General features: G+C 42.4%; 1 protein-coding gene across 2 annotated transcripts in view; it reads left to right on the forward strand.

The window, feature by feature from the left end:
* Positions 1 to 23917, forward strand: part of LOC149796316 (uncharacterized) — a 78970-nt gene extending 55053 nt beyond the window's left edge. For both annotated transcript variants that reach the window (XM_089960964.1, XM_089960962.1), the window contains exon 7: positions 23466 to 23917. In XM_089960964.1, the coding sequence (XP_089817090.1) occupies positions 23466 to 23602 (137 nt within the window). In that variant the 3' untranslated portion in view covers positions 23603 to 23917. The remainder of the gene's footprint in view (positions 1 to 23465) is intronic.
* Positions 23918 to 24191: the final 274 nt, after the last annotated feature.

Consider the following 24191-nt stretch of genomic DNA (forward strand, 5'->3'; position numbering starts at 1 on the left):
GTTAATGCATGGCTCCAGGCGTTGGCGTATTCCGTATGTGCCTAATCGTACCATGCTAGGCAGTGGCTTTTTTTATTCTAAGACCGCTGTTTTGGTCTCCTGTCCTTTGTATTTTTTTAGTTTGTATGCCCTATCAATGGGTGTCCCACTGCCTTTGAGTTGTTTAGTTTGTATGCCCTATCATAGGGTGTCCCACTGCCTTTGAGTTGTTTAGTTTGTATGCCCTATCAATGGGTGTCCCACTGCCTTTGAGTTGTTTAGTTTGTATGCCCTATCAATGGGTGTCCCACTGCCTTTGAGTTGTTTAGTTTGTATGCCCTATCAATGGGTGTCCCACTGCCTTTGAGTTGTTTAGTTTGTATGCCCTATCAATGGGTGTCCCACTGCCTTTGAGTTGTTTAGTTAAGAGTTTTATTGTCCATCCATTTGTTACGGCCTATAAACTTTAGCACTAATTTAAATTTGTTCGTGTTTGGGGGGGGGGGGGCAGTTTTGGTTTGGTTCTTTGTGTCACGTGTTTGGACCCTAATGATGGGTTTAGAGTGTTGATATTTCTGATCTTTCTACTTCAATTTTGAAAATATTTATTTGTTGGGTTTTTGCTTGGTAGGTGGCGCTGCTGGTGTTTTTGTTGTTGTTGTTGTTGTTGTTGATCCTACTTGCTTATTTGTGTTTTGGTCACTAAGTTTGATACAGCTTGTGGTTGTGGTTGTTTTAGGTCCTTTAGCTTTTTTTGGGGTGCTTTTTATGGGTTGTTTCCCATTACCACTGGTTTGATTACTGTTAAAAGGGGTGGGGTGGTTTCCCTTTTTGGCGTGTTATTTTCTCTAGTTAGAATTATTTCCTGGTTGTTGTGCAGAATATTCATTTCAGTTAGTATTCAAGAGGGTCCTGAGGTTTGGCTGTTATGATACCTACTTTTGTTAGGTTTTACTGGATTTTTTGGGGGTAGGGTTTGAGTGTTAGGTGACTCTACTGTTTTTGGTGTTGATTTCCTTTGCTTATTGTCAGTTGTTGGGGTTGATGTTTTTATATCCCTGGTGGCTGTAGTTGTTACTTCTGGTGTTTTAGTTGGTAAAATGGTTACCGCAATTAGTTTTTTAATTAGTGATTGCAAAATTTCTAAGTAACTGTGGGTGGGTAGTTGTTCCTCAAATATGGGCAGGGTATTCCTCGGTTTCGTGAATTTGATTAATGTTTGGGAAGGTAATTAGCAAGTTTGTACTGAGGTTTTGAGCTTGCTTTTGGATAAGATAGTTTCTCTCATGGGTTGTGTCAGAAAATATTAAATGTGTGGCGCATAGTTCTTTGTGTTGAGATTTAGAGCTTAAGTCCAGTGCTCCCATTTTAATGACTGGGGGCTTCGTCATGCACAGCCATGCGTTTTGTGATGCTGTATATTTGGTGGGTTTTGTTTTAAAAAAATTCACTCTATATTGTTTGACAAAGTTTTTATTTGACTTAAAAATGACATTATACAAGAATATAACTTATTTATCGAATTCATAACCGTTCGAAGATTTTGGGGCATTTCTCCACATTAATTACACAGCCGGAAACATAAACCAAAATATGCCATTATTAAGTAGAACTGCTGCTTGAAAGGAGAGAGCGCATGTTTTGTACAATCTATCTCTGGTTTTCCACCAGAGCCTGAAATGATATACTTGAAGCAAAATTATGAACAGTGGTAATGCAAGATTACTTAAAGACATTTATATGTTTTACGACAACAAAGAAGGACTACGCTCATTTACGCGATCTTGGAAACCTTACCAGCAACGAAACGTAAAAGCTCCAATAACGTCACGACAAATATGTGATATTCAAAAGAACGTTATTTAGGATATATATATATATATATATATATATATATATATATATATATATATATATATATATATATATATATATATATATATATATATATATATATAAGTAGTAAGGTGGGACGGTCTAGGGACTAGGGAAGTTCCATGTTAAAAAGGTAATATCCACTCTGGGGACTACGTAAATTTAACATGGGAAGCAATATCCACTCTGGGGACTATATAAATTTAACATGGGAAAAAAAAGGTATCCACTCTGGGGACAAGGGAATTTAACATGGGAGAAAGGAAATATCCATTCTAGGGACAAAGGCATTTGAACAATGGGAGAAAAAAATATCCATTCTAGGGACAAAGGCAATTGAAACATGGGATTTTTAAATTAAAAAAAAAAAAAAAAAAAAACATAAAGAGGGTTGGCAATGGAAAGTCAATCTTTTTTCGAGACCAATGAGTGGCCCTGAAAAGGGCCTTTGGGTTTCTTCGTCTTCTTCTAACTCGTCCACTTCTTTATCCATCCCCTTATTTTTCATCATTCCTTTCTTCTTCTTCTTCTTCTTTTCATTTTCCGGTATCCAGTCCGGGTGACCCATGGCTCGGAACTTCTGTTGGATTTTTATCCAGTTAGCGTTCAGTTTCTCTAGTTCTTCCTTTTTCTTTCTATTTTCTTCTTCTTTTCTATCTTTTGCCCACCTGTCCTTTATTTTCTCCACTTCTTCATCTATCACCTTTCTCATCTTTTCTTCCCCTTTCTTCAATCTTTCAACACCCCTTTTGACAAAGGGCCACTCTGACCTTTTTTATATCTCTTCCAAAAACCTTCTTACTTCTTCTACCTTCTCCAGGGCCTCTTTTAATGTCCCCACTCTGACATAAGGGGGATTTATTAGCCCTCTCAATCTCTTCACTTCTTCTTCAATTAATCCTTCTATCATCTCCCTGGCTAATTTTAGTTCGTTCACGTAGTGCACACTGGTTCTTAACCTCCAATCTCTTTCAATCCTTTCAACTCCATATTCACCATCCACCATCCAGAAATAAACATGCCTTAAATCATTAAACAGTTGGGACACTTCCATCTTCTTTTTTTTATTCCTTAGAATGGTGCGAACGACGAACTTTGTGGGTTCTTATAGTGAAAGCGCGGACGTGATGGAAAACATCTCCCTAAAACAAAATTGATATTACCTAGATTATCACTTAAAACGCGCGGACGTGAAGAAAAACATCCCCTACTATTCTCATTTCATATAATATACTATCCACATAACTGAAGCAGCAATTAACAAACCCCAAATCTACTATCCACACACGCAAAGCATTATAATTAAACCCAATAATCTACTAACCACACAAACTTACTTGAGCTCTTACAAACACACACATAAAAAACACACACTCACACAAATAAAAAGAGTCAGTGTTTATATTCACACTACTCTACATACACACACATTGGCAAATTGATTACTATTTCTTTTCTTAAGGTTTGGGTAGCCCTGAAAAGGGCTGTTTGTTTTTGAACTCCAGGACACCTGGTTAATGCTGGCACCTTCCTGGCCTGGCACCACACACACATCTTCTACTCCAATCTTTCCAGTTGACTCGTTTGACTGGGAGCGCAGAGGGAGGATGATCAGCTTCATCACCACAATCCTCTGTCTCTGGTATCTTGTAAGCCATCCTCTCTCCTATTTTCTTTTCCTCCTCTTCCTTTTGTCTTCTCTCCTCCTCTTCTTTCTTTATCCTTGCCTCTTCTACTATGGCCTCCTCGGCCAGTTCATTTACTATGCGCCTGGCATATTCCAGGTGCATCTGGAGTTCTAGCAGTTTCACAATTCTGGTATTCATTGTATTGTCAACGAATGAACAGGGTAGCTAGACTGCCCAGTGATTTTCAATTTATAGTAAAAGCGCGGACGTGATGGAAAACATCCCCCTAAAACAAAATTTATATTACCTAGATCATGACCAAACAAACGCTCGGACCTAAAATAAACACTCACTCACTTTTTTACTATCCATTACTAATTTAAAAATTTTCATTAATCACTTCAATATACTATTCACATACGCAAAAGCAATTCAATCAAACCCCAAATCTACTCTCCCCACACGTCAAACAGCAAAAAAACATGATCTTAATCTACTATCCACACCAACGTACGTGAGCACTTACAAACACACAATCATACACACAAACACATACCCTCACACTATAAAAAAGAGCTAGTGTTTATATTCACACTACTCTACATACACACATTGGCAAATGGATTGTTATTTCTTTTCTAAAGGTTTGGGTAGCCCTGAAAAGGGCTGGTTTGTTTTTTTTTTTTGTTTTTTTTTTTGTTTGCTATGGCAATCTTTTAGTTTCTAAGAATGCGACGTCCTCTGAGGATAGACTTTCTGACGATAGGTCTGCTTCTTCGGAAAGAGAAGAACTCTTTGGTGTCGATACGACAATCGACAAAGCCTCTGTCAGGTTCAGGTTGCTGCTGCTGCTGCTGCTGCTGCTGCTGCTGCTGTTGTTGCTGTTGCTGCTGTCTTTGAAGTCTGTACTTCTCTGTCCATTCTTCTTTCTCCCTGTTCACTTCTTCTCTGAAGGGCTCTTCTATCAGGTCTTCAGTGACTTTTAGCATTCTCACATTCTCTATCTCTTCTGGCTTCGGTATCAGACTGTGTCTGACCCTATGCAAATTCACGTAGGCTTCGTTTAGCTTAGCTAGTTTGGAGCACATCTTCGTAGGAGGATGAGTCGACAATGGATGGTTTGACTGGAAACTGCCCCGGTTCTTAAAGTCAAAGCGCGGACGTGAAGGAAAACATCCCTCTACGGTTTTCGAGCCGGAACGATCAATGAGTGCCATGAGAGGGATAGAGAGAAGTCAAAGAGCATGAATCAACATTCTTATAGCCAAACAAAAGACAAAGGCATTTTTTTCAAAACACAACATTTTTTATTCAAAAATCACTTAACACTAATCAACAACTTTAACATTTTTTAACAATAATCCAACAATATAACATCAAACATTTTTTTTTCTTCAAATCTCAAACATTTTTTTTCAATTCACACTCTACTTTAAACAGGGTTGACAACGTTGTGAATGAAATTGTGATTTCCACTGATGGAAGTCATTAGGCCATTGATGGACACTACGTTTCCTAGCTTGAGACAAAAGATAAGCATAATGGTCACAACACCATTGATCTACTTTCACATCGTTTCTTGAAGAAGAACGAGGATCAAAATGAATCACTAAATGTTCTAAGGAATAGCCCAGGCTGCGATGATGCAGAAAATACACACAGTACTATCCACACACCAAGGAATCTGTGCCTTGTAATTTCACATTATTGAATCGGGTGGTCTGAGCATTTCTTCTCATAAAGTCGATGATATCGTCTTCCAAAGGGGGCAATCCGTACGAATCGAAATATTCCACACATCCTTCTTGAGGAAAGTAGACGGCTACCCAGTGGGTTCCTGGGAGATGACTGTCGTCCGTGTTGATGACATAAGCTAGATGGTCTTGAGGTTTGCGGTGAGAGAGTTCATCTTTAGCACAGACGACAGGATTCCAAGAAGCTGTATACGAACTGTGGTTCAAAAGGTAATAAAGTTACCAGGTATCCATGTTTTGTTTTTTTCTTCTTCACAGGTAATAATAAGTCATCAATTCGATCCTGACTTTTTGCTTGAAAATGTCTGACAAATAACCGTTTCTTCGTTTCGTCTCCTCACTCTGATTCAGGAGAGCTTCGATACGATCGATCTCTTGAGTTGTTAATGGTGGACAAGAATGTTCACGCAAGTCTTTATACCACTGATGCAACACGACTTCGTCCGGGATGAGACTCCAAGCTTCGTCCAGATACTCGTCCAATTTTTCTTCTTGACTCAGCATCAGGCATTTATCGTGTTGAATTTGACTGGGATGATCGTTTTGACATCCATAGCAATCTTTCTTGATCAATTCCGTCATTTTTTCGACCAAGTGTTTGGCAAAACAGGAGACTAAATGGGCTTCTTGTTCTGGCCATCTCGACTTCATCATGATAACTTCTTCTTTTTCCACGGTCTCCTCACATTCCATGTCTAAAGTTTCTCCACTAGGCAAAGAGGGATAACAGTCTTCCATGGTTTCTAATAATCTAGAATGACTTCTCTCAAACTGTTGATTTCTATGGTATTATCAAATTCTGCATACAGGATGACGTTCACCGTTACATTAGGGTCTCGGTCTTTAAACTGAATTTCCACACGAATCTGGCCGGATTTTATAGGGTGGAAATGACCCTCGTCGCTGCCTTGGCCCGGAGTGAAATCAAAAGCCCATAAAGCATAACCTCCTGCATAATCCTCGTACGTAATGCCGTGACTGGTGTTGGTTCCTAACTGTCCGGTGGCTTCGTACAGGGACAAGTACGATCTCAAGTAATTCGTCTTCTCAAAGTCAGGTTCAAAAGGTCGGGTACACAAGGTCTTGCCATCGCGACTGACTTCGATCTTGGACACGCCAAAGTGTTGAAAGTAGAAAGGATTTTTAGCGATAGCTCCGTTGAAGGCTTCATTCTCGACCATACCAACGATTAAACGTTTGGGTAGCTGTCCTTGGAACAGATGATCTTCGATCATGGATCGCTGTCCAGCAGGAATAGTGAAAGTTTTCACTTCCACACGTCGGATCGGATACTTGGCGGTCGTTCTGCTCAACGTCTGACTAATGTCGTTTCCCACTTTGGGTAACACTTCCACGCGTCGTACGTAGAGTCTGGCTTCTTGGATTTTGGTTTTGTAATCGTCATCACTAGCCAATAAATGGAAAGTGGTACGGCTACGATTCAGTCTCAGGCGGACATCCACACCGTTTAGCAAATATTTCTCTTGCAACCACATGTCCAAATGCAAACGATCCATTAGTTCTAAACTTTTGTTAAGTCCCATGATTTTGTTTCTTCGTTCTACAAATCCCCTCATTGTATGGTTTATTTTTATCAGTTGTAATAATTTCGAATGTTTCAAACTCGTTAGCTTCGTCAGCTTCCCATACCACACAGGCATTGAGATGAGTGTTCTTAGCGTCTATTCCGTACGTCAAGAGATTTTCCAGGTAGGCACGATAAGGGTAAGTATCCATGCTGCTACTGACTAGTTTGTTATTCAAGTACAAGTCCACACCACTGAACAAGGAAGGCATGAAATTGTTGACGGGAGCTACTGCTTCAGTGTCTATACCACCTTCTGTCTTATCTAGAACTTTGACTTTCAGGTACAAGTAACTGCTATTCAGATCGATGTAATCTTCGGGTTGTCCTTTGATTTCAAACTCGATGTGAGCGGAATCGGTCAATGAGGAGACGGGATGAAATTCCACCCACTGGGATTCTTGCATCGTCATCATGGTGGGGGGCATGGCAAACAGATCCAGTTCCGACTTGGAACAAGCGCAAGACTCTCGGTGCATCATTTTTTTGTTGCTGTTTCTCAATAATCGAAAACGTCTAAGTCTCGAACGGTTCTTCTTTTCTTTGTCTTTCTAGCTTTAGACGTGTGAAGTCTGGTAAAAGGGTGTTTTCTTCGTCGTCTCTTTCTGCCTTGTCCTTGCTGTGGCGTCAGGGAAGTAGGAATGCCTGACTCGGTAGCGTGCAGGGCATTTTTAGGTGTTTCTCGTCGACCCAAAAGGTATTTGCCCGTTTGCAGCAAGACATTTTTGCCTGCCCTCATGAAGGCTTCTTTGGGGTTTTGTTTGTCGATGATGACATTTTGGAGAAATTCTTTTCCTTGCGTCAGTGCGGCATCTTTCAAGGCGTGCAATCCCCGTGTCACCATCGGTTTTAACACCGGGGCCACCGAACGAAAGGCCGATTTTAGCATGTCTCCTAAACCGTGTCCTCGCTGTCGCGCAACCCCTCGGTACACTGGATACATGACTTACGAGTCGTGAGAGAACCGTTTTCGAAAATGGAGTTTCACCGTGACTTTTCCTTTGGTGAATGGAATATTTTGTCCCAGATCTCCTTTTATAGCAATGTTGACACTGTCCAAATACGACTTACTGACGGGCAAATAGTGAGGATGTACAAATTCGCGGTGAACGTGGTAAGTGTTTCCACCTTCCTCGTCACTGGTCGTGGTACTATCCACTTTGAAAGGAATGACACGCAATAATGGCACGGAGGTGTGTCCCACCACGTTATACTCCATAACATCGGAGTACACAAACATCAAATTCAGTCCTTGGTTCAGTTCTACAGGGAATCGAAAAAACTTGTAAAATTCCATATTGCTGTTGATCTTCGGTTTAAAATTTGGAGCCATTTTTGTTTCTCCACCTAAAATATCAAACAAGTCACGATTAAAACTGATGGACAACGTTTGGGTATCCTGAAATTTCATCAGTACACGACGAGCCACTTTATGGTACTCCAGGGTGACACTTTTTTTGATTCTGTTCAGGGCTTTGCCAAAGGCTAAGTCGAACCTGGAAGCAATGGTGTCCACCAAATGTTGGCCACTACAATAAAACCCTGCCGGAATTTTCAAGGTGTAGATATTGAAGGGTGAATTGTTGGATGGTCTTGTGTCCCCTGAAAACCCCATTTCATTCATGGTTTCTTGCAATTGTTGGTTCAGGATTTCGACTTCAAAAGTGTTTTGCTTTTCAGTGATGTTTTGGATTTGTGTAGGGTGAATCATTTCAGCCAAAGCCACTTCCCAATGGGCTTCGTGATCTAACTGGATGACCTGAGGTAATTTGGCCGTGTAACAGCACAACATGTTGTTGGGAAACACTACCATGGAACTGTCACTGGGTAAGGTTAAGTAAAATTGGTTTTGGTGACTCATAATTCCAGAGTTCTGTGGATGTCCGAGGGGTTACTGGACGTCAGAGGCGTCTCTCCGCCCAAAATGGGGTTGTTGTGGTTGTTATTGGAGTGGTGACTGGCACTGGCACTGGACACAAGTTTCCCGTTCGAGGAGAATTTCAGGGAAGGATTGGGAAGCAGGTAACCGATGCAACTGCTCAATAAAATGGTCCACAATTGTTTGTCTCCTTGTTGCAAACTCAAATTGGCAATGGCTGCCCCGATGATACAATACACCACGAAGATTTGGCAGAAAAAGACGATTTGCGTTTTAGGCACACGTTCTCCACACCACACCCACAAGGGTTGTTTTTGTAAATCTTGCACAGAAGAACTGGGTGAAGGAGTGGTCGACGTAGCTGCGTCTGTGTGAAAGGGCATGATGGTCACTTCTTTTTATAGTCGATGACTTGCGAAGCGTCGATCCAAGAATCAAAACTGGGTGGATATCCTTTCCAACGTACTTTGACTTTTTTGACACGTCGTTTGCCCACTTTACGGGTTCTGCGTTCGAGAATGCTTTCGATGTCGTACACGTCGTCTTCTTTTTTGGTGACACGTTGTAACTCGGGCAAATAAAACGTTCCTTTGAGCACTTCTCCGTTCATGTCTTCCAATTTATAGACGGCAGGACGACGGCCATGCACTCGTCCAGTGACACGAAACAATTCGGTCGTCCAGTTAGGTAAGTAACCTTTGTCAAAAGTACGTTTGGTTTTGCCAGTGCGCACCCAATCTCCTACGGCCAACATTCCACTTTTCTTGGGGACAGCCCTCGTCGGGGACGTACCAAACAGGCGCTCAAACACCAGTACTTCGTTCTCGGGAGTCACTTCTTGCGGGGCACGTCCAATGCTTCGATGGTAAGATTGGTTGTACGCTTGCACCAGGTGCGGTAAGATGTCGATGTACTTCAGAGTGTGATGATGCGTAAAATATTTCCACATGCGTTCTTTCAAAGTGCGTTGAAAACGTTCGACGATGCTGGCTTTGGTTTCGGGATTCTCGGTGGTAAAAAAATGAATGTCGCGTTTCTTTAATTCTTTTTGGAAAGCTTGGTTCAGAAATTCGGTGCCTTTGTCCGTTTGCCATCGAAGAGGGTGACGACCGCTTTGTTTCAACACCCGTTGCAGGGCTCGCACTAACTCGCTGCTCGATTTGGAAGTCAAGGGCACGACCCAGGCAAATTTGGAAAAGACGTCGATGACACAAAACAAATATTTGTAACCACGATTGTAGCTAGCCAAACGAGAGACATCGGCTAAATCGGCTTGCCATTGATGATCGATGCCTTCCACTCGGGTGCGACTTCTGGCAAACTTGCGTCGAATGGGTTTGTGTAAAGTGTAGGTAGCTTGTTCTTGTAACCATCGTTGTACTTGAGGAAAGCGGAGACTTTTCAGTCGCATTTTGGCAGCACGATACAATTTTTGAACTCCTGCGTAACCTGCAGGATGGGAGAGATCGTAGTAAATGCTGGCTAAGACTTTTCCATTTTTTGTGTTTGTTTGTGTGTTAATAAGTCACCCACTCTTCGGTGATGCTACTTTGGGTGGGTCGAAAGGGTGGTTTGGAAACGGATTTACGTGTCCGATGGGCTACGGGAGTAGAAGTCGAAGGTAGTGGTGGTGGAGGTGGCAATGGAATGGCTTTGGTCTTCTTTTCTTTTTTCACTTCTGGTTTCCCTTCTTTCTTTTTCACTTCTGTCGAAGGAGGCGTGGACATCATCTTTTTAACCCAAGCTTTCATTTCTTCTCGTTGGGGTGTGGGGGACGGGGTCAACAAGGATGCTGCAATCTTACTCGAAATGGGAGCTGCTGACGGTGTTTGAAACACTTCTCGCATCTCTTCTTCCTCAGGTCTTCGTGGGGTAGCATCTCTGGTGACCCCTGGGGATGGTAGTAGTGGTGGTGCTTGTGGTGGTGGTGGTAGTGATGATGGTGCTGGACTTTTCATCAAGGTCTTAAAATCTTTCAGAGTGGGTAAGCTGTTTCGTCTAAAGCTTTCTGGTGAAAGAGTTGCAGTCGTTGCAAGAGTTGACCGTACATTTGCGATTTTTCTGTTTCGGACAAATCTTGGCGATCCATCAAGGACTGCAATTCGAGTTGTAACTGGGACATCTCGCTCAAATTGGGATTGGGAGGTAAATGCGGGGTGCGTTGTTCTTGCCAACGATGGTATTCCATCCATCGTTTGTAAGGCACTAAAGCTAGTTTTCGTCCTTCCATGGGGTTGTCAGGGGTCGATTCTGAGATCTTGGGACTTCCGAAGGCCTTTTTATCTTGCTCCCACCAGTCCTCCCAACATGGTTCCCAAGACTCCTTTCAGTAAGGGGCCTAAAAAGAGAGGGTAAAATACCTCCACGTTGGACCAACATCTTCTTCTTTTGACGAATGGGAATTTTCTTTTGAACCATTTGGCGAAGAACGTGACGATGTTTGCCTAAGCATTGTTTCTGGTGTTTGGACAAAGGGATCCTGCCTTTCAAGACGTTCAAACAACATTCGCACACGGTATCGATGACCTCTTTGGAGGCCGATTGAATGAGTTTTTTTCGTAGAGATGGAGTAGCTTTGGACAGGACAGATAACATGTCCCCATGTTTGACTAAACGAGGAGGCAGTCCTTTCCTTTTCTTTCCTTGGGGTTGTTTAGAAGAGGGATGTTTTCTGGAGGGTGACATCTTCAGGAGCACCAAAAAACACTGATACCCCGACTTGGTCACAGGCCTTTTTTATACTGGAACGCGTCGCCACTGATTGTCTTTACGTCGTATCAACTTCAGGACAGGCATGACACGTCGTGCAGGGGTACACAACGGACTAAATCGAGCCAGTTCTTGCTTGGACAAATCCAGTAAACTTTGTAACATGCCCGATCTTTCTTGGACTTTGATTTTGGGAGAAGGTACTTTGTGAGCAGCAGCCACTGCCACTAAATTGGAGGGTCCTGCCACTGGGGAAGTTCTTGGGGTCATCAACGGAGAAGTTCTTGGTGTGATCAACGTCTCCAAGTACTCTTCAGTTCTTGGTGTCATCAACGGAGAAGTGGATGAACGTGAGGCTGCCGGAGACGCGGTCACCGCTGTGGCAGGTCGTGGTTTGCGAGTGTAAGGTTGCGTCCTGGCCGAAGTGCCTCTCTTGCGACTAGTTTTCTTCTGTGGGCTTTTCTTGTTCTGGGGACTTTTTCTGTTTCTTTTTCTGGGGGCTTCTTTTCTTTTTCCGGGGTGGTGTCTGATAAGAGGAGGGTCCCGCCACTGGAGAAGTTGTCCTTGGGGACTTGGTCTTTTTCTTTTTCTTCTTCTTGGAGCTTCGTTTGACTTTTTTCTTGGGGAGAAGTTTGGGGGCATTAGGATCCCATCTTAAGAGAGAACGAATGATGACCCCTCCTAGAGTACCGCTCCCTCCAGGTTTCAAAATGATTTGTTTTTTGGTTTGAGTGTCGATGCGGGGATCGGCCAGTTGGGTCAAAGCGACTTTGTTTCGATCAAAAAAGCGTTTGGTTTCATGAGGAATCTGAATGATTCCTTGGAGTAATTGACGTGCCGTCACCGTGAACCATCGTAAGACTTCTTTGAGACTAGCTTCTAAGACACGAGCTAGTATTTGTGGATTTTTTTCTCGACTGATGCCATACAAGGCACGAATCAATTTGACGGGAAGATGCGACTGAAGGGACGTCATGTTCAAAATGTGTGTGAGACAGACGAAAAGGGTCCGAGGTTTTTATAGATTTTTTTGTGGAGTGAAATTAAGTCGAGGACGGAGACGTGTACAGGACAGGCCCTCCGTCTTGGCACCAGTGGTGAAACAAGTGGGTACGAAATCGCAAATCATCGGGGGTCGTAGGTTTCAAATCGACGAGTAAATAGGCGTGTGCAGTTTGAGTGGCGTCGATGTACGCCTGAGTCAGCCAAGGCGTTCCTAACTGTTTGGCTAAGACTTGCACTTGCGATTTATCTCGAGGGCTTTTAAACAAGACCACGTAATGCGCATTGAGACTGATGGTGCGATGGGCTTTACTTTGTTGAAACAAATTTTGGGTGATGTAAACGACACTGGCATTACGGTGATGCCCTTTGCGTGTGAACCACAGTTTAATTTCTTCTTCGTCTTCTCCTAACATGTCGTCAAAAATGACCAAATGGGTTTGACGGGAGTCAGAGACGATGCCGTCGTCTTCTTTAGGAATGCCTTCCACAAACACGATGGAATCGCCTTGACTTTCTCGCAAGAGTCTGTACGCCGATTGCCACTCTTTGTAACACCACACGATTCATTGAGGTGGTCGATCGATCAAATGATGTTTATGTTCGATCAAACGTTTGACGAATTCGGTTTTGCCTGAACCGCTAGGTCCAGCAATGAGCATGTTAAAGGGATGGCGAAGATACAAAGCCTCCCAACTGGCACGATCTAAGTGTCGTCGATGACTTTGACAGTAGAGGAAGAGGGAGCAGATACCGCAGAGGTAGCCATAGTGTTAGGAATGTCACTTGTGACACGAAAACAAACAAGACAAGAGTTTATATACTTTTTTTCAGGACACGTTTATTGAATGTTTTAAACATGAATACGAAAGACAAAAATACATAAAAGCCAATGGCTTAAGTACAAGGATAAAAGGCACATGATAACCATCAACGTGGAATAAACACAAGTGTCTGTACAACATGTTTTGGGTAATGTTCTGACCAGTTCTATAGAGGGTAAGGTCACACAAGTGTCCTCCAGAAAGTGTCTTTCAGGTCTGTCCACAACAGTCCTGTCGTTTGTGACGGGTTCTTCTGGCACCGTCAGTAACACAGGTTGAAAAGTAACTTTTTTCTTTGGACGTTGAAAGGAAGGATCACAACTCTCGAGCATACTGGGCCACTTCTTGGGTCCAAGCCTCAAAATCCCATTTTTTCCAGGCACGGACATCTGTCCAATGGGGGTGTAAGTCACAAGCTACACACACATCGTCATACACGTCTTGGGTAGCTAAAAGTTGACGAATCTTTTTTTCCCGTAGAGGTCGAGAAGTATCCAGATGAAAACGTAAGGCTTTGAGCAAACGGAGTCTCTCGTGAACATTTAAAGGCACCACTTTCATGTTGAATGGGGTGGTAAATACTGTTCGTAAAGAGTCCACAAGGAATCGGCTGGTAAACGAAATCCCAGAAAACAAGTCACTAAGACACACACCACTTGTCGACCCAAATTGAACGGATACAGTTCTTGTAATAATTGATGGTAATGATCCACGGTTTGAATATGGTCATTGAGTTCCTGCCACGGAATCTGTTGGATTACTTACGACGTAAGTCGTGGCATGGCAGCCTGATTTTATAGTCTCTTTGTTTCGGAAACAATACACGTACTTTCTAGCCAGACATCTTCGTTCTCCAGTGGGGAATCTAAATGTTGCATACTGTAACCGAAACGTCAGTTTTTGTTTAGATGTTTCCTCTTCCGCTAAGTAGATTCCACGTAAAATATGTCGGTAATCCCTTACCTTGTCTTCCTCAGTATGTTGCACTAGGTGAATCTCGAAGTAACCAAAATGATCAACACGTGGATCATCGGGGGCCTGGAAGTATTGAACAAGGTCTGACCACTGAAACAATTTCTGACGAATCAGTTCTCTTATACCATTCAGGTACCTGTGGTTAAAGATCTGGTGACGTAACGGATGCAGTTGTTCTTTACGTTTCACTTGTATTTTGACCAGCTCTCGGTAAATGCGTTCTCTCAACTCCACGGTCAAAGCACGAATGTTCTCTTGTAAAGTATCCATGAATAGGTCAGTCCGTACAATTCACAATCTTCTCCTAGAGCAAAAGTAATCCACATAGTGAGTAATTTCTGGCCACTGCCATGCAGGGTAACGTCCAAGAATGTCACTGAATTCTTTTGATGTAAACGGTCTAGAGTAATACAATAGGACGAATGCACACTTGACCCAAAGAAATCTAACACACTGGTTGACTTTTTTTCACTTTCCTCTTGTGAATTTCTCGGCACAAAAGTTCTACAGTCACCCATTGAGATTTCACTCTGGCAAGTCCCTGCCAAACTTCCTTGTAAATCTTCTCTTGCAGTTCTTTAGGTAATGATTCAATATCGTTTTTGAAATGAAGTTTAAATACTGGTCTCGTTGATGTCCAACATTTGACTCCTAGCCAAACTGGTTTCTTCTTCGTCAACGACATGGTAAGTTATTTTAATGTCTCGGTCCCACTAAGGGTAAGTAATGACAATTCGGTGACCATCGAGCATATTCTACGTAGGCCGAATCTTGCGGTTCCCAGTGGTGAAGTGACACACCGCAACTGAAACATTTGACTTTATCTCCTTCGCCCAAGTAGAAAAATCCGGCTCTGGCTAATTCTTCGGGGATCGGGCCTCCCAGATACTTAGGCCATTTTCCTTTGAACGATTGAAGACGATTTTCAAAGTCGCAGTATTCCGACAAACGCACAGGAAACGAATATTCGTCTTTCACAGGTTCGTTTCGATGAGGGTTGGGTGACATGGACAGGAGTTTGCTCAGAGCTGGATGACAACCGTAGGGGGGTAGACGTGAAGGTGAACATCCACCTTTAAAACGAAACCCAGTAAAATGTCCAAGATGACGAGCGGCATCGCTTTCGCATCCCTCAGGTTTGGCACGCACAGCATCCTTTCCATGATAGGGGTAGTGAGAACAAAGTTCCCATGATGCTTTACGTAATCGCTAAGGTCACAACGTACAGCATCGTACCCATCGCAAGGCTCACAATCGCATTCCACTTCCGAAGCTCCACACTTGAACTGTGCCTGTCTAAACTTGTTTTGTGTTTCTCTGAAAGTATTCATCTTGTTCGCTCGGTCTTGGTAGTCCCAATGAACTATCGATCTTGACAATAGCCCCTTTTTATACTAGTCGCAATGCAGTCTCAGGCTTGTACATCGTTCCTTTTTTATGTTTTTTATGTCTTGTTTTGGAAGGTACCGTCTCTAAGGTACCGTCATCATTGTACCGTAATGTCATGGGTGGAAAGGCCATAGAAAGGTAAGGGCAGTGCGGAGACCATCGAGTATGTTCCAGAATAGCTGAATCTTTATAGATACATAGATCCATTCGTAACTTCAGGCCACAAGCGAAACACTGTACTTCATATCCCAATCCTGACTCAGGTCCCAAGTAGACAAATCCTGTTCTAGCTAAAATATGCGAAGAAGGTAATCCTTTCCTATCCGTAGGCCATGCTTGAAACGTGTCCAATCGACAGGCACAATCACAATAGTCAGGCAAGAAAACCGGAAAATGGTAGGGTTTGAACTTGGAGTTTTCATCGGGTTTCTCACTCGATTCTTGCTGTGGCGAAGTCATTCTTCTGGTGGGTGGCTATCCGCTTACAGCAAGTGTTTTATACCAACATGTCCATACGGCAAAGTGAAATGATTGGGAAGTCGCACTCGCTTCTGGTACACGATTTGATAGGCTTTTTCCAAGGGTCGACTGACGATGTGATGAGTGGATAAACGTACAATCTTGTTGGGTTGATAGGTGGTCATTTAAAGTGTTCATCCTCTCCGGATTGCAAGGCTTCTTTCAATACCCCAAAGTTGACCACTTGACTGGTACGATAATTCAGAGTCAATCCTTTCACTTTACACTTCGTGTGCACTTCTCCTTGTGGGTCTCGGTATTCGTAGCCGTAATTTTTAGGACCGCCACTGACGAAACTTAGAATCTTGTCGTCGGGATGCTCGTCTGTCCAGGCTCCTAAACGGTCTCCTTCGATGTCAGGGTGCTGTTGACTCGGGTGATGGATGTAAATGCAACTGTCCGTGTCAAGGTACAGGACGCGTTCCCCTAACAGTTCTAAAGCTTCGTACAATTTTAAGCGAGCATGGGTTGTCACGTAAGCCGCAATGATGACATTTCCAAAGGGGTCGTCTTGTACAAAGTCCAGATCCTCTTCGTAATTGACCAAGATCAAATCCTCGCGAACGACGTCCACGTGTTTCATGTATTTGGTTTTGTCGTGAATCATCTGGAAGTAGCGGAAAGGTTCTGTCAAATATTCCGTCTTGGGTAAACACGGTCGTTGTGCCATTTTACCCCACAAGCAATTTAACATCACTTTGGCAAACGATCGCCTCCCTTCGTTTTTCTCGATGTGGTCTAAAGGAATACCTTCTTGTTCATAGTATTTCTCTTTGAATGTCTTTTCGTCTTCGGAAGTGTGACACCAGGAAGGATAGCCGCTGGCTTCTTGTTTCAGTTTCAGAAAGGCATCCAAGTAGTCGGCGAAAATGCCTTTCTGACTGGGGTCACCCTTGTGGTATTGTTGTGTCTTGGGAAAGTGGCAAATTTCGTACACTTCTAACAGTTGGTATCCCATGTCCAGAGCTTTGAACAATTCCACGCTAACCCACGTCCCCATCAAGGCACGTTCTTCCTGGGTGTGCTGACAAGGTTGGTCTTGGTTGCACGTTTCGGCACAAGTACGGCACAAAGGAAACATCAGTTTGCCTTGGCAATGGTGGGGTAACACGGGATGGTACAAGTCCGTGGGAGGCAAAACTTTGCACTTGATCAGACCTTCGTATTGTCGAATGTTTTTCAGGTCGATGTGTTCCGTGAACAATTGTGGGTGCCCTACAGGAAAGCGACAATATTTGCACACGTAGGGATACAGCGAACACACGTCCAAGTATTTGATTTCTTCTCCTTTCTGTTCGTCGGCTTGGTACAGCAAACAAGTGGCATTGGTCCTTCCTCCGTACAAACTATCCCTCGGGTTCAGCGGGTCCACCCACTGGTAACTTTCTACGAGGCGTTTAAATTCGGGATCGGTTTTCAAACGGTGATCGTACTCGTGTTCCCACATTTCGACCACTTGGTATCCTTGCTGTTCTAACTTTAGGCGTCACTGACAAGTGTCCTGGTACAAGTCTTCCATGGTTCGCTGTAAAAACTGATTTTTAGTGCCACGGTCAGGGTAACAGACGGGACATCCGTGAAATAAGCAACCGTTAAACTCGTACACGATCTTCGAGTTTTCTAAGTCCCAGCCATCGACCGAATGCGTTCCGATGGTCTTTTCGCCTCCTCCGTTGCGGGCATGCTGAATCCATTTGTCTTCCTTGTCGCACAAGAAATGTAACCAGCGTAGGGCTTTGACCGAGTATTGACGTTTGACATAGTGGGTCGTTTGAGGACTGATGACAGCCACGGTGTTTTCAGGCCTGTACACTAAGGAACGCGCTTTGGCAATGGTGCAAGCTTCTTTCAAAGGATGGACCCCTCTGTGTTCCATGAACAGTTCTCGAAATTTTCCACAGCAACGTCGTAAAATGTCCACGTCGGAACGACAATACTTTAGCATTTCTTCCTGAAAGTCGAAAGGGTCCGAGGCGTGAGCCTGGTACCAAGCGTAGAAAGCTTCTCGTTGTTCGGTACGCATGTTGTCGGGGTTGTAATAGTGAGCCTCAGGTAAATGGGGTAGAACGGCGTGTTGATTGGCTTCCGTATTGAAAAAGTGTGGAAAGTACCCTTTAGCCATTTCTGTCATTCCAAACCTTTTAGGCATTCGACTCAAAGGCATGGCCAAGTAACTCATCGAATCTTTAAACTGCACTTGTCCTACTTGCATGAAAATGACTTTGGCTCCGTTCAAAGTCACTTTAGGACGTTCGGTGCCATGTTCCGTATAGTACCTCAAAAGAAACTGTCCATCGTATCCGGAGAAATTGTGAGCCATCACCGTGGCATGACGATGACAATCTCCGTAACGTTCGATGTCCTCTTGGCTCCACGTCTTGTCAATGGGGTCTAAGACCCATTGGGCAAGTTCGGCCAACGTGTTCGGTCCTCGAAAGATTTTTTCACGCCCTCCGGGAATCTTGCTGCAGTGAGGGCAATGACTGGAGATAGGTTCTTGAATGCACTTCTCGCACGCTCGATGAGACACGCAAAAATTAGGAATGTGAATGCCGGTCTCTTGCATGCATTCGAAATCAAAAAAGATGAAATTGCCTTTCTTCTTGTGACCGTCCTCTTTCTCTGGTGGGGGCTGGTATTTTTGCACGTAGCATTCGTGTTCCAAGTCCACGATGTGGTGACAAATGTGACATTTTTTCTTTCCTGAACATACGTGTGTCTTGGCATTACTGGTACGTAGGCCTTGTCCACACGTAGGGCACAATCTCAGGAGTTGACAAGCACATTTCTGCTGTGAACCTTGCGTCTTCAGATGTTGTTGGTAACAGGCAGGGCTGACAAACGTGCGCAGACAAGCAGGACAATGTACTCTTTCTTGTCCTTCGCTCAGACAGGGTGGAGAGGCCAAACATCCTGAGCATTTCCATCCGCAATGTTTGTGTTGCTCTCGATTATTATAACCATAGTCACATTTCTCACAGTAATATTTGTATCCCAGGAATCCGGTGATGGTGGTAATGGTATCGAAATGGTCATCGTGATGATAAAGGTGAATGTATTTTCCATCCTTAAAGTCTTTCCCTCGAAACAACAGAGGCCCGCGCACTTCTTGAGGGTGCACTTTCAAGGTGTAGAATGGAGCTAGGACATCTTGCAATGTTTACATTTCAGGAATATCGCAGGGTGTGTCTTTGGACAGGCCAGCTTTTTATAACAGGAGTTCTGCTTCACTTCGTTGTTTGGCTCGGTTCGATTTTCGAATGTTCTCCCAGGCTCTTTTCCATTCTACCGTGTCGTTCTTGTTGGCATAGGTTCGTCCCACCACGATAGCCCTGGCTAAACACATCTGGTCTTGAGGGTTGTGAATTCAGACGAGGCTCATTTTGGTGATGCGAAGGTCGTTCACCAATAACACCTTATGGCGTTGTCCGGTCCCTTGAGGAGGAGAGACGTGGGTCATGTCGAGTGTGGCTTTTCCATCGGTGATGTCAAACTGGTCATTGGATTGTTGTACGTGTTGAATCTTGTCCATGACTTTGGAAGCAGTCAATTCTGCAGGGGTGCTAAACTCGATCCAAACAGGGGATTTCAAACTGTCGTGTTGTATGGAAAGTCTCAAGCGATCGTCTTCTTTGGGTTGACATTGTCGCTTGAGTGCGGTGAGCAAAGAATCCCACACCCCAGTGATGAACCCTTCTGCTTTCTCTAACGGTACGTCGGACTTGAAATCTTTAAACTTCACTGAGTATTTGTAAGCCGTGGTTCTAAATTTTCTAGAGGAGCGCTTCTCCGTCTCTCGAATGGAATAGTACTTTTCAGGGTTGACTAAGGGTGGTGAACTTTGTTTAGAGGGTTCGGATTCTGGTTCACTCATGTCCTCTTCAAAATCACTGGCATGAATTTGTGCCAAGACTTCAGCCCTGGTACGAGGCGATAGATCACGTTTCTGCCTCTTACTTTCTTCTTCTTTCTTCTCAAATGAATTGGATCGTTTCATCTTGAGTGTAAAACGTCAAATGACTCAAGTTTAAACACCATAGACTAATTTATAGTTATGGCAGACCAGCGTATATAAAAGGGTGTGTGTCTTGTCCTTTCACTATTCATTTCACTCTCAAACCGAGCACAACGATGGAAGAGACTAGCCAAATCAAACGTTTCATCAGAGCTTTGCGAGGGGTCATTAGAAAGTTTTCTTCAGACCAGCCGACGGACTATTCTCCTTCCTTTCGAGATAAAAGTGAAGATACTTGCTATATCTGTCAAAAGAAAGGGCATTGGTCTTCAGAGTGTCCAGACCGTCAAAAAAGAAAAACAGGGGCTAGAAAAGACAAAAGTCAAGATACCTGTTATTATTGTCAAGAAAAAGGACATTGGTCTCCAGATTGCCCAAAAAAGAAACAAGAGGAGCCAGAAGAAAAGAGGGATTCTTCAGAAGAAGAGAGGGATTCTTCAGAGGAAGAAAGCAGACAGGTGAAGAAAAAGAAAGAGGAGAAGAAAAGAAGAAGGGAAGAAAGTGAGGAGGAAGAAGAGGAAAAGACTGTGACGGTGAAGAAATTGAAAAAACAGAGAGAGTAAACAATGAGATAGAAGAAGTCTATGAACTTTTTAAAGTGTTGTGTTGTGAATTGTGAATTGGATTGTAACTATTGAGAAAAGAATACATTAATTATATAAGGTAAGTGTCTTTGAGTTTTGATTTTAAAATAAGAAGCTACACTCACGCACTCATATACACGTACTATAGGGGTAAAATGGTTTGTTTTTTTTGAATTATTGGCAATTGAAAGTGTATCTGTTTTCGAGAGACGTGGGTGGCCCTGAAAAGGGCCTTTTTTTTGGTGTAGGGGTGAGTTTAAGCAATCAACTTTAACTGCCTTAAGCCTTTGCCACGGCCAAGGCCTACTTCTGGACTGCGTACTGTTGATGATGATGATTTGCTTGAAATCACTAAGGGTGGTACGGTAGGCTTAGTCACAGGGTTGACGTGTTTAGCTCGGGAAGGTCGTATTCTCTTCGGTCGTAATAAAGAAGTCTGATACATTTGTTTCAGACTTCTTAACTCCGCTAAAATGTCCAACAGTACCGTGACGGTTTGACTTTCACCCTCTTGTTTCTTTGCTGCTACTTCTTCTTCTTGTTGTTTTTTTCTTACCTCTTCTTCTTGCTGCTGTTGCTGTAGGAGAAAAGCTTGTTCCGCTTCCTTTTGTCGTTGTATAAATTTCTCCAATTCTTCTTTCTGTCTCTGTCTAAAATTCTTCACTTGCGGTAATGAAGAATGAGACGAAGGTTCCGGAACAAACTCTTGCGAGGTAAGAAAATCCACAAAATCCCAATTTACCTCTTCTGAAAGTAAGTCCGGGTTCCCTTGGGCGGTCTCCACTGCTGGTGCACCCCAATGGATCGTTTTCTGAGTTTCCGTCATGTTGAATCACTGTCGCATAGATTGACTGCACACAGGCGCTAGCAAATCTATATAGACCACGTGACGTCACAGACTGCTCTCTTCGGATTGGATGCGGGCTGACTGAATTTTGTAACGCGTGTTTGGATTGGTCAATGAACTCAATCCGTTTCAATCCTTCCTCTACCTATAAATAAGCGCAGTTCACTGCATTGATTCACCTGTTCTCGTCGCCTCAAGATGTGGACCACAGTTGAATCATCCACCCTTGTGTCTTCAATGATGTTTAGGACGGACATGCTAATGTATGTCCGATCCAAGTGGACCGTTGTCCACAGGACAAACACCAGTCTGTGGATACGTAGGATCTACGTAGAAAGACAAGGTTGCCTCAAGAGGACTCTGATTTATGGCCCTACACTAAGACGCAGCTTGAGGACAAGAAGATGCCGCAGATGCCCTTTATGTTAAGGGCATATTAACATAAATCCAAAGGCCCTTTTCAGGGCCACTCATAGGTCTCGAAAAGAGATTGACTTTCCATTGCCAACCCTCTTTATTTTTTATTTTATTTTTTTTTATTTAAAAATCCCATGTTTCAATTGCCTTTGTCCCTAGAATGGATATTTTTTCTCCCATTGTTCAAATGCCTTTGTCCCTAGAATGGATATTTCCTTTCTCCCATGTTAAATTCCATTGTCCCCAGAGTGGATACCTTTTTTTCCCATGTTAAATTTATATAGTCCCCAGAGTGGATATTGCTTCCCATGTTAAATTTACGTAGTCCCCAGAGTGGATATTACCTTTTAAACATGGAACTCCCCTAGTCCCTAGACCGTCCCACCTTACTACTATTTAAATATATATATATATATATATATATATATATATATATATATATATATATATATATATATATATATATATATATATATATATATATGTATGTTTTCATTACAGGAGCTTTAATACTTACGAAATACTTAGATGCTTCAAAATATAAACTGTAAACTGATAATCGTTTGACAACTTGTAAATAGTATGACATTGAATATGTTGGACAAACTCATCAGCAAATATCTAAAGCATAGACAACATAGATTCGGACAAATAATTTTAGCGATCGTTGCTCTTACGCATGCGTGAATCATTAAGCATATTCACATGAAAACATGTCTGTTCTTCAACATATTGAAATATCTATATGAATGTTGACTAATTACAATGATATCTGTTTTATTAAACAAGTTAATAGTATTAATCCTTGATCGTTTCTGCGTGGATTAAACATAGACCGTCCCGCAGAAGGGGGGTGGAGGGCGGGGTCAAGCGTACGTATGCAGGTGTCGGGAGGGGGAGGGGTCAAGCTTTGCCAGATTTTTGCGTACATACTAAATGGATGGCCCCTTAATTCATGAGATACTGGTGAGAAAGTACGTAAACTGCTAAAATTTGTGATGTCGTCAAATATTTCCATAAATTATTTTTGCTATCAATGGGGAAGTATCATAGATTTTTTCGATAATGTTAGTAAATAAGAAAAATTTCATGTTGAAGAAAATCAAAGTTTGAGATAGTATAGAAAACACATTACAATTTTCTTTTTAAATCTTATTTAAGAAAGAAGACCAAAAACAACGACAGGATTTTAAAATCAATTTCATGGAAAATAGTGAAGGCACGATATAATTTATTAGAGGATGTCAAGAACAAAATATCATCCATCCTGATTGATAAATTGTAAGAGTATAAATAAATGGCTCTGAGTGACATAAATATAGTATTTCATGCCACAGTCTGTCATATAAAGCTGTAATATATACATATTATTATAATAATTATATATATATATATATATATATATATATATATATATATATATATATATATATATATATATATATATATATATATATATCACAATTTCTACATTTGTGTTGCAGGTCTTCACAAGATAAGTCGACGACAGCGGAAGAAATTGTTACAGATTCTGAGACTGGAGGAGAAGTTGGTCAAACTGAAGTTGGCCTTGGTGGGTGAACTTGGAAGCGATAATATGCTAAATATTCTTTTCAAATGACAGAAGGGTTATATCTATTTTTGGTGTGTATCTATATAATTGCTACCCCAAAACTTAGCTATTAGCAACTTGTAAAAGGACACAATGAAGCCGTTTGTTTCTCATGAACATTTCTGCATTTTCTTATGGTTCATTCAGTATTAATAATCTTGAATACTACAATTATAATCTGCTATAAATATTAAACAAGGTCAGAAAAAAATATTATGGAAGTACTAGAGTACTTTGTGTGTTTGTTCCGTGTGCACGTACGATTTAGTGTCTGATATGTGTATGTGTATGTATTTTTCAATAGAACATCAACGTCTGCAGTTATGTTCGCTGTACTTTCTTTTCTTATTACTGTCACTACTGCATGCCTCCTCCCTACACTCTATATTGTCAAAATTGGGTGCCCAATAATATTGTACACGTCTTCAAGCATGTCCCAAAAAGACGTGCCTGTGTGTGTGTGGAAGGAGATAAGATGTGCTACAAACAATGCAAATGCGCACACACAAACGTCAGAGAACATTGTTACACTTCTAAAATCTATTGAATAAATACACTCACGTCAGTTTAACACCATTTCAAATCATAAACGTGAAGA

This window comes from Sinohyriopsis cumingii, chromosome 6, assembly GCF_028554795.1.
Source record: "Sinohyriopsis cumingii isolate HCF-2022 chromosome 6, ASM2855479v2, whole genome shotgun sequence".
NCBI classification, from domain to species: domain Eukaryota; kingdom Metazoa; phylum Mollusca; class Bivalvia; order Unionida; family Unionidae; genus Sinohyriopsis; species Sinohyriopsis cumingii.